Source organism: Aphelocoma coerulescens, chromosome 3 (genome assembly GCF_041296385.1).
Source record: "Aphelocoma coerulescens isolate FSJ_1873_10779 chromosome 3, UR_Acoe_1.0, whole genome shotgun sequence".
NCBI classification, from domain to species: Eukaryota; Metazoa; Chordata; class Aves; order Passeriformes; family Corvidae; genus Aphelocoma; species Aphelocoma coerulescens.
This window is the reverse complement of record NC_091016.1, coordinates 75,630,771-75,645,053: the sequence shown is the minus strand read 5'-3', so window position 1 is coordinate 75,645,053 and position 14,283 is coordinate 75,630,771. Positions and strand designations below refer to the sequence as shown.

The 14,283-nt window shown below is 50.1% G+C and overlaps 1 protein-coding gene across 2 annotated transcripts; it reads left to right on the top strand.

Moving 5' to 3' along the window:
• Positions 1-278: 278 nt before the first annotated feature.
• VGLL2 (vestigial like family member 2) lies at positions 279-6,191 on the top strand. 2 transcript variants are annotated; one of them, XM_069008579.1, is made up of 4 exons: positions 279-359; positions 2,606-2,897; positions 4,567-5,079; positions 6,151-6,191. In XM_069008579.1, exons 1-4 carry the CDS (start codon positions 279-281, stop codon positions 6,189-6,191), a joined length of 927 nt encoding a protein of 308 aa, XP_068864680.1. The 2 variants fall into 2 exon arrangements, with proteins under 2 accessions (XP_068864680.1, XP_068864681.1); XM_069008580.1 differs by lacking the exon at positions 4,567-5,079.
• The last annotated feature ends 8,092 nt before the right edge of the window (positions 6,192-14,283 follow it).

Genomic DNA, 14,283 nt, shown 5'->3' with positions numbered 1-14,283 from the left:
CACCCGCCGGGCCCGGGGCTGAAATTCTCCCGGCGGCCGGGGAGCCCCTCCAGTCCTGGCGTATTTGCGGGAGGGAGCCACGCTATAGGAAGGGCGGAAGGCAGGGAAAGAAGACAGGGAGGGGGTGTCAGCACAGCCCAGAGCGGCCTCATCCCCCCTCACTCCTCCCACCAGTGCGTGGTGCCTCTTAACCCCCAGGAACCTCCCTCCCGCGAAGCATTAGTCCACTTTGCAGAACACGAGTTGAGAAAAAAATTACTTCTCGGCCGCGGCTAGCCATGAGCTGTTTGGATGTTATGTACCAAGTCTACGGTCCTCCCCAGCCCTACTTCGCAGCAGCCTACAGCCCCTACCACCAGGTACGTGTAGGGGACAGCGGTGAAGAGGCAGAAGGTGGGAGGGGTATCGTCTGGAGGATGGCCGTCTGGGGCCTCACCAAAGGGAAAAAGGGAAAAGGAGAAGGGGAGGGGAAAGGGGGGGCGGGAGGGGGGGAGATCTGGGAGCCTGCGATGGTGAGCGGAGCACAACCGCATCCCACCTTGGCGCGGGGCTCGGTAGGGTACGTACCCCGGCGGCAAACGACCGGCTACGGGATGCCTTGGGAGAGAGGGTGCGATTTTAACCCTCAGAAGGATTTTTAGGGGGTTTGTTTGCTTGTTTGTTTGTTTGTTTGTTTGTTTGTTTTAAAATGTTTGCTTGTTTGTTTTCTTTACTGGGACGGGCTCCCTCTGGGCGCGGCGGGTCGGGGTAGAGATGTCCACCGTGTGCGGGGACCGTCGGGAGCTGCGAGGCCGGGCTTCCCGGGACATCGCTCACCCCTGCGCGCCGGCATCCCGGCCGCTGCCGCGGAAGCCGCTTCGTGCAGAGATTTTACAGCCTCGGAGGGCTGCTCCGGAGTTACGCTCTGGAAGTAGGGGTAGCGAGAGAGACGGGAGGTTGAGTGGTTTCCCCGGTTTGACGAAAAAGAGGAAGCCGCTGCCGCGAAGGGGAACAAGGGGCTACAGGATGCTCCCCTCTGCCGGGGCGCTCTCGGCGGCGGCGGGACCCCGGCCCGTCCCGTCCCCCAGCCCTCCCGGCTGCCGGCGGCGGCCGTCCCCTGCGAGACCCTCGGGTGCTTCGTGGACAGGAGCCACGTCTCGCTGCCTCACGGCGCGTAGCTCCGCCCGGGCGGTCGCGGGTGTCAACTAATCCCGAGGGTTCAATAAGATGCTCCCTCTGCCGCGGGGATGTTTCGGGCACGCACGGCCCGTGGTGTGCGGGGATCTGCTGGCGCCGGGACGCGCACCGTCCCGCGTGGGTCAGGCTCGGCTCCCCGGGCTGCACCTGCTGCACACCGCTTTCCTTTTACCCCTCTGCGTTCCCAGTTTTTCCCTCGCCCTTACCCCTTCCAGAAATTAGTTCCTTCCTCCCTCAGCATAACGAAAAAGGGGATGGATATGGAGAACAGCCCCCCGTGCCCCAGGCGGGTGCAGCCCCTGCCGTGCAGTGCCGGGCCTGGGCCAGCGGCGTGGCGGTCCCTGTGCCGCCCCCGGCGCCCGGCAGCGGGGCCCAGTACCCGTCACAAATAGCAGATGATGTCTTCCCCCACCTTGCCTTCCCTCCCACCACCCCTTCAGCCCCTGGCACACGGCTTATGACATTATTAAGGGGGATGATCATTACCTCAATGGTCGAACAGGGAGCCAAGCGGAAAGGCGGTCTTCGCGACGAGTGACATTATTAAATATATCGCGCGTCTCGGCCCAAGAGTCTGCCCCGTCCCCTCGGTTCTTCCCCCGCCGGCCGCCTCAAGGCTCTGTCCGCAGCGGCCAAGCCCGGGCTCCGCGTCCCAGCGCTTATTGCTAAGAAACTTCCAACAGCTGCAGACACGCTAATGCGCATGAAGACGGGAAACATCCGACAAACTTCAACGCCCGCTGTTTTCCCACTCGGCGGAGTCCAGTAAAAGGAGATTAGCCTTGTAGTAAATACCTGGAGCTTCTTGCTGTCTAGGGAAATGCTGAGTTTTGACATGAAGTGTGTCTAAGACTGCCAGTCTTTTCCCCCCCTCTTTCCTTCTCCCTCGCCGCAGTGGGTTACAGGGCACTCTTTTGCACCAGATTTTCGGAGCTGGGGACCGAGCGGCTCTCGCTTTCTCCCAGCTGCGGGCGCTGTTCCGTGGGTGCTCGGCCGTCGCCTGCCCGTGCCCCCCGCCCATGCCCCCGCATTGCAGCCCCTTGGCGGCCGCCGTCGGCTCCGGAGCCAGCTCCAAAGCGGCTTCTCGTGCGGGGGGCTTGGAGTGGAGGAGCCAGCGGTATGACCCCCGCCCGGCTGCGCCTTCCCCACCCGGAGGCTGTCTTGCTCCATCCCGGCCGGCACCTGTGGGTTTCGGGCCCCCAGCCCTATTTGCAGTCCCTTGGTTGCCCCCGGAGTACAGAGGGCGATATGAGGGTGTGGGGATTGTAGTGTGTGCTGAGGAAACGGCGGGCAGCCGAGGACCAGTCTTTTGCATCCTCTCGGAAAGGCCGCGGGAGAGGGCTCGGCGCTACACGCCGGCTGGCACAGGACGGGCCAGCGCACCTTGGTGTGCTGCGTGACCGGCTCCGTTTTCTTTCCTTCCCTATAGAAACTCGCCTTTTACTCCAAAATGCAAGAAGCCCCGGAGAGCGGCAGCAGCGCCAGTGCCGGCAGCTCCTTCTCCAGCCACCCCGCGGCCAGCATCAAGGAGGAGGACTGCAGCCCCGAGAAGGAGCGACCCCCCGAGGCCGAGTACATCAGCTCCCGCTGTGTCCTCTTCACCTACTTCCAGGGGGACATCAGCGCCGTGGTGGACGAGCACTTCAGCCGGGCGCTCAGCCAGCCCAGCAGCTTCTCCCTCGGCAGCGCGAAGGCGGCGCGGAACGCGGGCTCCTGGCGGGGTGAGCGCGCAGCGCGGTGCGGGGGGCGGCGGAGGCCCCCTCTGGGCCGGCACCTCGTCCTCACCTCGGCTGCGCATCCCGGCTCTCTCCTCCCTCCCACCGGGATGGCCCGGCAGGCCATCCTCAGGCCAGGAGCTGCCAGCTGCTTGGCCCTTTTAGGGTAAAAAAGGAAAGAATAAAGCCCTTCGGATTATGCCGGGTGGACATGGGCCAGGGGGATAACAGCCTGGGAGGCGGTCGGGGGAAGCAAATTGTCTTTTCACTGCAGGTGCTTTACCTGGAGGGGGCTACAGCCCAACTAGCAGCATAGTGGCCCCCAAACTATGACTGTGACGAGTGCATCCCCCGTTGATCCTTTCAGCTTTCACTTTAGAGTGGTCATAGTGATAGGAGCAAAGCAACAAGCAGATGTGGGAACCATCTCATCATCTTCCCACCTCTAAAGAAACTATTGTGTGCGTCCCTGTATCTTGCCCTACATGTATCACCACCCTGATTGCTGCTGGGGCACTGACAAGGACACTTGAGTTTCTGAAAATGAGGGCTTCCAGACCTGCCCACGGCCATGCGCTCTCATGGCTTATGGACAGCTCTCCGTATCCGTTCCTGATTCACACTGGACAGCCCATGATGGTACTCAGGGCAGAGAGGAATAACTTTCCCCACACTCCCCCTGCCAGAGAGCTAGGGCTGGCACTTCCTTGTGGGCAGTCTTAGTAACCCTCCCTCACAGGGCCACCAGCTCAGCCAAGGCTGGTTTCCCAGTCCCTCCATGAATTGCTGTCTGTAGTGTTTAAGAATATTTCACATGTGAGAGATATTCAGTGCTGGAATTGATGGCAGGAGAGGAGGTTTTTTGCTCATCATGAACTGCTTCCCCTTCTCCCTAGCAACGCCAAGGCTCAGAGCTGACATACTCCCCTGGTAAAGAAGTATTAGGAGCATTTCTTTCAGGAAGTGTGCATTCCCAAATAACCATGCATAACATCTATTTGTGCTATTAATAATCACCAGTCCATCTTGCATGTTGCTTACTGGGCTAAGAAAATGTAGGGCCCTTGTCCTTTGCCCTGCCAATCCCCAAAGATCTGCAGAGGGCTTCCCAAAAATGTTGACAATATACCTAAGAACCAGGCCAGTGTAATAGATGGAGAATTGCCCCCAGATATTTGAGTAATTCAAGCTTGCCTTTAGTCACACTGCTATTACTGCCCGCTTTGCAACTGCACTGAGGCATCAGCCACTTTCCGTGAAGTATTGGGCATAAATGCTTAGACAAGGAGATTATGATGAAAACAAACAAGAAAAACACAATCCTGAGAATTTCAGTGGTGTATAATAGCTCTCACTCTGTTTCCACCACGGAAGAAAAGAGATGTTTCTCTTGCCTTAGATAACAACTTTCTGCCCATCTACATACTAAGAGAAACCTCAAGCAAATAGTCGCAGTTTCATGGATAAGCCATAGGCTAGATGTGTTGGATGTTTAGTTGGAGAGGAATCTGTACTTGTTTGGAGCAAGTTCTTGTATTTGGCAGTTTTTCGTGGAATAAAGGGAATGAAAGGTCTGGTTTGGGTGGATCAGGCAGGGACAGAGCCCTAGGGAAAGGAGATCAAGGCTTGTGGGGTGTGCTCTTTGCTGACTTTCTTTCCCACTTCCTTCACCCAGATGGTTCCTTTCCAATGAGCCAGCGCATCTTCCCACCATCCTTCTGGAACAGCACGTACCAGCCCTCCTCTGTCCCAGCCAGCCTGAGCAGCCCCCTGGCAGCTGCTGCCCACAGCGAGCTGCCCTTCGCTGCTGCCACCGACCCCTACGCGCCCGCCTCTCTGCATGGCCACCTGCACCAAGGCGGCCCTGAGCCCTGGCACCATGCCCACCACCACCACCACCACCACCACCACCCCTACATCGGGACACAGAGCACTGCCTACCCCCGCCCCACCACCATGCATGAGGTCTATGGGCCCCACTTCGACCCCCGCTACGGCTCACTGCTGGTGCCCACCGCCTCCGTCCGCCCCCACCGCCTCACCCCCGCCTCCGTATCCACACCAGTCAGTCCCCCCTGTGAACTGGGCAAGAATGAAGCGGGCGCTACTGCGGCCTGGACAACACCGGGCCCCTTCCCCAATGCAACGGGAGACATGGCACAGAGCATCGGCCTCAATGTGGACACAGGTAATGAGCTGCCCCTGGTCCCTCCAAGTCCTGGCTCAGCTGCACCTCTGATCCCTGACTCCACACCATCCAGAAGGACTCATGGGGTGTGGCTGAGGTTCTGCTGTGGGGGAATGAAGTGAGGGTGGAAGCCCCATGTGTGACACCTGAGCTGTGCCCTGGGTGGTCTTCTTGGAGCTCTCAGGCCAGGCAACTGAGGAAGGGAGAGGAAGGATGGCACAGGCCAACACATCACATCTCTACAACATTGTTTGAATTTCTGATGCCCTCAAACATGCCCTGAGGCTACAGGTTGCTTTGAGGTGCTCTTATCCTGGCCCTGGTCTTGCTCCTGCATTGAGCAGCGAGAGTTTTGACCAGAATGGAGCAGCCCCAAAGGTTGCTGCTTGGCCCCATTCCCATGCTGCCCTGAGGGGTCATTTCTAGACACCACACAGTTTCATGAGCTAGTTCCTCTCCTTATTTACCTATTCCTTCCAGTTTTTGAGACAAAAGCACAATTGCATTTGCTGAGCAAAAAGGCAGTGGTTTTCCCCTGGTAATGCCTGTTGGGGTGTCTTGGAACCAAGGCTGTGACTGTAGTGCTGACAAAAATGGGTGCACAGGTATAGTCAGCAGTGACAGATCCTGAGTCAGTGGTTGTGAAGGCGAGGAAAGTCTGCTCCATGCAGGTTTCAATATTGCAGCCACTAATGGTTCCTTATGGTGTCCTCACTTTAAGCAGGAGGGACATGTGCCTGTCTCCAGTTTGGCTTGGGCTCTTCTCCTTGTTTCACAGCCTTCTGGGGCTCTGGACATCCCATGCTCTAGACTGATCTCAGCTGGCAAGAAATGCAATTTGTTTTCCTCTGTCCTTAAATGCCTGTACCTATTTTTCTTCTTCCTTTTTTTTCTTCTCTCCGTTCTCAGGTTTGCAACCTCAGGATAAAAGCAAGGATCTGTACTGGTTTTAGAGCTGTCCTTCATACTTCTTCCCCTGGCTCTCCCCTGTAGCTCTCTACCCGTTAGACATGGTGGCATTCAGAGCTGAAATCGGGTCAGTTTGTAACAGCTTCTGATCTTGGTTTGCAGCTCGCCGTTACTCCTTCTGTGGTGGATCCCTTCTGAGCTGATGTGCTGACTCAAAGACTCTCAGATCCCCCCTTACCCTTTTCCAAGCCCACCGAGGCCCTGCTGCTTGGGGAAAGACAACGGGATTTAAAAGGACCTGGCATTGCAAGGGGGATACTTTAGACTTACTTCAGAAAGGGAAGTCCTTCTGTTGCAAGAGGAGAGCCAAAGACATTGAACTTCTATTTAAGCAGACCCCACACCCAGACCTGCAGCCAGACTACTCTGAAAGAGTCAAATGACATCATGAATGGTGATGCAAAACCCCTGGCCTTCATACAGGGAGCAGAGGAAATTGTAGGGTTTTTTTTAGTGGTGTGAATATTTTTTTATGGCAGTGAAAGTTATTTCTTGAATGCAAACATGGCAAAGCTACTCAGCAGTTTTGAACTGGATTTTTACTTTGCATTATAGAAAAGTAAAAGGAGAAGAAACTGGAACTCACAAACATTTTCGTACTATCGAGGAACCAGTCAGATTTTTCAGCTTTATGATTGTGAGTGGCAAGTGTCTGACTGAGGCCACCTGCCCTGGACTTACAGATATGCAGCTGTTCCCCTCACAACTGCTTAAATCCCAGAAAGACGAAAACCAAGGTGGCACTTCTCAGAGTCTGGCACATTTGCATTGGACGTATAACAGTTGTTGGGTTGGGGGTGGGGTTGTTTGGTTTTGGTTGGGTTTTTGGTGTTTTTTTTTTTTTTTCTTTTTACAATAAACATTTTCTGGTGAAAGTAAAACCCTCTTAAAGCAGGGGGGAGAAAGGGATATGATGAAGAACGGCTCACCTTCAACCCAACAGCCTTTAAGGGGAACACCAGAATGAAAAGCACGTGATGGACACTTGGTCTGAGTTGCCTCTAACACTTCCCTTTGTCTACTTGTTGCTGTCATTTGCCACTTTAGTAGTTGTTTTGTTTGGGGGTTTTTGAAAGGGGGAATTAGATATTTAACAGTAGCAAAGCTGTATTAAAGGTATCTCCTTCTTTCACCCTGTGTACTTTAATGAAGCATTAAAGCTAAATAAGAGAAATGAGGCAAACTGGAAACTTCAGGATGAAGCAGGAAAAGCATCTCTCATGTGGGGGAAGTGAATTATTTTATTATTTTGCATGAAAGATAAATAGACATCCTAACAGTTGAAAATATTTTCTTAGTAAATAAAATACACAGCGATAAATACAAAAGATAAGAAAATATGAGACCATTGCAGTGCTACATTTTAGTGTATGGTGTGTCTGTAAGATTGGTTAAAGTAAGGGATCTGCTCCATATTTTTTCTGCTAGAAGAGCAGAATAGAGCATATAGAATTGCTATTGCAGTGATAAATTAAAATGTTATTATCAGGTGATGAATAATTAATGAAAGAGAGCAGAAATGGCACTTACCCTGTACTTAAAAGCTGATTTTTTATAGACAAAACATCCGATCCCAGTACTACTGTGTTTTGGGGGTTTTTCTTGTTTTTTTGGTTTTTTTTTCTTAGTGTAATGTCTTTGAAGCTGACAAATTTTAAAGCATATAGTAGGAGATTCTTGACATTACCCCCTGACACTAGGAGAAGCAGTAGAAAATGGACTTTTGTGCTGTGATGAGAATTTTTACCTTCCACACTCTCAGAAAAGCTGGCATAGTGTTCACCATGTGTCATAAGTGGCATTATGAATAACCCAAAGTTGCTTCTCCTAGGTTTGGTGGTAACTCAGTTTCTGGGAAAGAATGGGAATCTTAATAGAAAGAGTTTGACAAAGCAGAGTGAGTACATTCTGTGAGAAGCTGACAAGGAGCACCCCCAGCCAGAGCTTAGCAAATGGCAGGGGGAGACTTGCCGTGATTCCTTCAGCCAGACAAACCGGTGGGCTTTTTTCCCTCAGCCTCCAAATAGCCAGAGCCCAGACAAGCTGCAAAGGGCAAGGGAATGACCCCAGAATTTACATTATTGGTTAAACCAAAAACATTCTGTGGTGTTTATCAAAGAAGAAGGCACCAGCTTTTTGCAGGAGAAAAGTAACTAAAAATGGCATTTAACTGCAGAGTCTTGAAGTTAGCAGGGTCATTTTGTGAGCATTTGCCTGAGGGTTTTTTTCAGGCTGTTTATAAAGGCTTTTTTTTTTTTTTTTTAATGATAAATCTGAGTCTATCATTGGTTGTGCTTCACCACAGTTATTTCTTTTTTCTTTCTTTTTTCCTCCCCTCTTCTCCGCATTTCCTAATGAGGAGGGCTGAGTGACACAACCCAAATACATTTGGAAATATTCATGTAAGCATAAACCAGTAATTTACTACATTGGCATTTACAATTAATTTTGACTGTGAATGTATTCAAGCATGAGAATTTATGCAATGACTACATGAATGTTGGTTTTGGCATTTGTTCTGTGGGTACCTTTTTTACTGTTGTGTCATGAAACCATCCAAACACAAAAGCCAAGACAGTGGCTCAAGGTGTTAAAAGTTCAAACAACTTTTTAAAAATGCTCCTACTCTGGGTGGACTGCAGCCTGAAAGGACACATGCCCTGTCTTGGCTAATCCTTGCAGTTTTGCTCACTCTGTGTTATTCTGACTCCTGAAGGACTGCTCATAGCACCAACCTTTAAGGCTTGGGCACGAGTCTTTGCAGGACTGGGACCACAGCTCCTAATGCAGTAACAGTGCACATGACCTCCATGCCATTTCTCAAGTCTGTTTTATTCCTCTTTGTATCATAAGTTATTACTCCCTTAGTCATGAATGCTTGCAGAAAATCTGGAATTACAAAAGAAACCCTTCTTAGACGATATGTAAATATTACCTATTACGTGCTTGTCATACACTGAAAGGGATGTATCCCCCATCCCTGCAGCCTGAAGAGCAAATCCTCCTGATGTCCCTTTCTGAATGTCATGCACCAGACTGTGCTCTCTAGCTGCCCACCTGACAAACAGACTAGCCCAGCTGGGACAGACAAACAGACAAAAACAAACAGCTTCAGACCCGTTCGTGCAGGGTCCAGTGAAGGCGGCAGAGGGATGGGATCTTCTGCAGAGCATGGCACTGCTGGACATAGCAAGGGTATGTGCTGCTGCCCAATAGCAAGAGTGTCCTCTCCACAAGGAGTTTCCAAAATGAGCTCTGGATGTATTCACCACAGATATTTATTTCCCTTTCTGAAAATAGCTGAAAATTAGCAAAGCATGAAGCAGTACTATTTTAATGATCTCTGAGGTTTAGAGTGATCTGTCAAGGGAAGGATGGAGGTGGGGATAAGGCATGGTATTTGTGGGTGCAGTCTCTACTTTATTTTAAAGAGGTTTTTGCTTCAGTATGGCTGCAGTCACAAGAATGCAGCATAAAACTCTTAAATGCATGTATGTGCCCCTACACTTACAGCCTAATGCTGGAGAGCTTTAGGGTAATGTTGCTTACTTCTCATCTCCTTTTCCAGTGTGTTTGCCATAGGACCCCCCAGCAGAGGAGGAAGAAGGGAGGAGAAGAGGGTGAAAAAGAGTTTGAATAATCCATTTTGCATCCCCTAGACTGTGTGCTGCTGCCTCTGGGGAAATGTATCTGCCCTGTCTCCTCCTTGGGTCAGGAGCTGCTGACCCTTCTCGCCTTCCCTTTGAAGTCATATTTAGGTTCACAAGACAAGCTCTAGCTAGGGCTTAAATGTTGGGCCCTTCTCGGAAGGGAGGAATATGCTGCTGGTGGCTTTGGATGCAGCAGCTTTCTCTAACTGACAGTTGCTGTGCATCTTTTTCTGGGCAAGTGTTGTAATTAACGTGCCCTTTTGATTACAGAAGGATGAGCCAGCTCCTGTGGAGGATTGTAGTGTCCTGGCTGTCTTCCCGGGCCTGCCACCCAGAGGAGCAGTTGCAGCAGGGAAAGGAGAGAGTCCTATGATTATTTTCAGGAGTGAGACATTGATTTCATATGCTTGGCAATTTTGCATAGGGAAATGCAAGTAGGACATCTTAAAAAAAAAAAAAAAGATAAAAGGGAAAAAGAAGAAGAAAAAAGAAAAATAAGAACAAAAAAAAGAAAAAGAAAAAAGAAGAAAAGGAAAAGAAAAAGGAGAAAAAGAAAAAGAAAAAAAGAAAAAGAAGAAAAAGAGAGAAAGAAAAAGAAAAAGAAAAAGAAAAAGAGAAAGAGAAAGAGAAAAGTTTTACTTTAGTCAGTTCCCAAGTTTTGGGACTGCAGCCTGGGGAACCATATTGTTAATTTAGTTCCCAGCATGGTAGCACTGTTATCTAATCTGAATCTAGTGACAAGAAACTCAGCCTGGCCTCCTCATGTCCATTTCTAATCATAGAGGAGGAGATACCTTTGCAGCGCAGCTTCTACTGCCTCTTTAGCCAGGCATAACTCAGGAATAATGTGCATTGATGCAGTGAATGCAAATCATAGCAGAGAGGCCCTGGGGTGCCATGTCCTCATCCTCCTGCCCCTGCCCTCTCTGCATTAGGTCCCACAAGAGATAGGAAAGATGCTGGAAAGAGCCCATTCAGGTGTGCAGGAGTGTAAGAGTGCAGGGATGCAGGGTGCAGGAGTGCAGGTGTGCAGGGGTACAGGAGTGTAGGAGTGCAGGTGTGCAGAGGTGCAGGGATGCAGAGCTGCAGGGGTGCAGGGGTATTGGGTTGCAGGGCGCAGGAGTGCACACCCCTGGGCCCCACTCTCATGCATGGGCACTTCCATTTGCCATGCTCAGCTGCATTTCACAAAAGCACAAGCTGGCCAAAGACTGGAGCATTTCTTTAGGTATGCGCCAGTTGCTTATTCATTCATGGTAAAGGCAGGATAAACACCTGGCAGGAGTGCTGTCCCATTAGGAGATGTAATACCACATTGGATATTAATGAGGGTACTCTGTTCCCCTGCTCCATGGCACATTTCCTTCTGCCCTACCTGGCCCAGGTACAGCTGCAAGGTGCCCCTCCTCCCTCAACATATCCACCCCAACATCTCTGCTTGTCCTCTCCTTGACTTCTGTCCTCAGCCCGCACCCTGCATCTCATCCCCTCTCTGTTCTCCTGTGTCACCCAGGCTCTTCCCTCCTGCACTTAGTATTCTGGCCCCACACTGCAGCAGCGAGGGGCAAAGAAACAGTGTTAGGACAGACACAAACTTTCCTGTCAATTTTGTTTTCATGGAGTCAGTATTTACACAATAAACAGGGTCGGACAAACACAGACCTTCTCAGGAAGAGCCAGTGCATTGGTCTAATCCTGCACTGAACCGCTGTGGAAGGAACCAAGCCCTAACCCCTGATCCTGATCCAGTGGAACAACTCCTTTTTTTCCAGAAGTTGGGTCCTAAAGAACTGTGACAGCCCCAGTTGCACACAGACACAAATGATTATTCTGTCTTGACAGACCTACACAGCTCCCTCCTTGTATTTAACTGCAGTCCAAGTGAGCTGGATCAGGAAAGAGACACTTGATAGCTGCTGTTTCCGTGGTTGAAATATTTGTGAAGTTAGCGCATAATCTGAAAGCAGAAGCTAATAAATTATAGGGTGCTAATTGGGGCCGGAGTGGAGCCGTCAATCATATTATCCTAAACACACAGAGACCCTCATAACCTAAAAAGGCAAGAAAGCCTCTAGGAACAGCTCCCAGTTGTCACTAGCCATGACCTCCACTTCAGTGAGTGCACAGAGAGTCAAGGCAGAGAGTTTATTCTGTTAAGAAAATGCAAATCCTGTATTTAAGAGAGCACTTGTAGTTGACTTTGTTTACACTCTTTGGGAGTGTGTTTCCAGAGGCACTTTATTGTTTTCCTTTGCCACTTAATTTGACACTTTGCCGCTTAAAAAAAAAAATGTGTAGGTCAGATAAGAATTTGCAATTTGCATATTTGCATAGTCCTTAGAATAACAGTAATTTTATTCACAGTCCAACCTCCTTGCATATAGGCTTGTTTTTTAAAAGCCATCCTATTACTCATATAAGTTCTATTGCTTCCCATGCCCCAGAAACATATATTCCACTTAGGACCTGCAGGACTCTGATCTGAGCCAAAATACAACTGTGCAAACATGGTAACTATAGGGCATTTGCAGCTCTAGTCACTTTGTCACTACTTTTTCTTATATTGCTTCCATCAAATATTTTACTCATAATATAAAACTGAATCAAAGAATGCTAAAGAGATTTTTAGTAACACTTTTCCCCAGAAATTTATTTCTGTATGCAGATAGGTAGGCATTGTAGATACAAAAATGCTGCTAGCAAGGATTTTCTTGCTATTTTCTAAGTCTGTGAGAGACTTCTCTCTCTCACAGAAGAGGTAGCAGAGTTGTGTAAACGACCAAACACCTGCAACCTTGAAAAGTCTTGTTTATGGTACAGTAGAAAATATTTTGACAATGGATGTTTTAGGATTTCAGCCAGTCACCCCCAAGGGGTGGCTGATCCTTTGTCCAATTAGACTATGAAGAAAAAAGTCTATAAAAGAGTTTGTAAAATAATTAAATAAATGAATCTTGCTGCACAATTCCTGCCTGCTGGATCTTCTCTCCTCCTCCTCCCTATGGCTGTGGGACACGGTGATGTACCATAGGGCCCAGGCCTGTGGTAATAGGCATTCCAGAAAGCATCTCATTCCAGAAAATATCTCAATGGATCCGATCACCTTGAGGGCCATCACATAGCACATGCAGGACAATCAGGGCATCAGGCTCAGGCAGCATAGGTTTACCAAAGGCAGGTCTTGCTTGACTAACCTGATGTCCTTTTATGGCAAGATGACCCACTTAGTTGATGAGGAAAAGGCTGTGGATGTTGTCTACCTGGACTTTTACTAAAGCCTTTGACACTGTTTCCCACAGCATTCTCCTGAAGGAACTGGCTGCTCGTGGCTTGGCCGGGGCTTTACCCAGCTCACTGGGTAAAAAGCCGGCTGCATGGCTGGGCCCGGAGAGTGGTGGTGAATGGTGTGACACCCAGTGGGCAGCGGTCACAAGTGGTGTCCCCCAAGGCTCAGTACTGGGGCCAGTCCTGTTTAGTATCTTTATCAGTGAAATTCAATCTCTTTTAAGGAGATTGAATGTTGCCTCTGACACTTTGCAGACAACACCAATCTGGGCAGGAATGTTGACCTACTGGAGGGTAGGAAGGGTCTGTGGAGGGATCTGGACAGGCTGGATCTGTGGGCCAAGGCCAGTTGTGTGAGGTTCAACAAGGCCAAGTGACAGGACCTGCCCTTGGGTCACAACAACCCCAGGCAGTGCTACAGGCTGGGGGGAGAGTGGCTTGAAAACAGCCCAGAGGAAAAGGGCCTTGCGATGCTGGTTGGCATCTAACTGAACATGATCCAGCTGTGCCCAGGTGGCCAAGAAGGCCAATGGTGTCCTGGTTTGTGTCAGAAATTGTGTGGCCAGCAGGACCAGGGCAGGGGTTGCCCCCCTGTACTCGGCACTGGGGAGGCCACACCTCGAATCCTGTGTCCAGCTGTGGGCCCCTCACAACAAGAAGGGCATTGAGGTGCTGGAGCAAGTGCAGATAAGGGCAACAGGACTGGTGAAGGGTCTGGAGCACAAGTCTTGCGAGGAGCAGCTGAGGGAGCTGGGATTGCTCAGCCTGGAAAAAAGGAGACTCAGAGGAGACTTTATCACTCTCTACAACTGCCTGCAATTGAGGTGGGGCAATTTCTCCCAGGTAACAAGTGTCAGGACAAGGGGACATAGCCTCAAGCTGTGCCGGGGAAGGTTCAAGGTTGCACATTAGGAAGAATTTCTTTATGGAAAGGGCTGTCGAGCACTGGAATGGATTGACAAGGTGGCAGAGTCACTATGCCTGGAAGTGTCCAAGAAATGACTGGACATGGCACTTAGTGCTATGGTTTAATTGACAAAGTGGTGATGGTTCAAAAGTTGGACTCCATGATCTTGGAGGTCATTTCCAACCTTGATTCTATGAATCTTTGAAGGGCATCAGAGCTGATGAAGGGTCTTGAGCACAATTAGCCTGGAGAAAAGGAGTCTCTAGGACAACCTTATCACTCTCTACCATTACCTGAAGGGAGGTTGTAAAAAGGTGGGGGTCTGTTTCTTCTCTTAAGTAACGAGAGACAGAATGAGAGGAAACAGCCTCAAGTTGCACCAGGGGAGGTTTA

What these genes read in the sequence shown, in the direction of transcription:
- VGLL2 (XM_069008579.1), top strand. Translation starts at nt 279, where the DNA reads ATGAGCTGTTTGGATGTTATGTACCAAGTCTACGGTCCTCCCCAGCCC. An exon ending in CCTACAGCCCCTACCACCAG is followed by an intron (nt 360 to 2,605) that starts GTACGTGTAGGG and finishes CCTTCCCTATAG; the next exon opens with AAACTCGCCTTTTACTCCAA. An exon ending in GAACGCGGGCTCCTGGCGGG is followed by an intron (nt 2,898 to 4,566) that starts GTGAGCGCGCAG and finishes TCCTTCACCCAG; the next exon opens with ATGGTTCCTTTCCAATGAGC.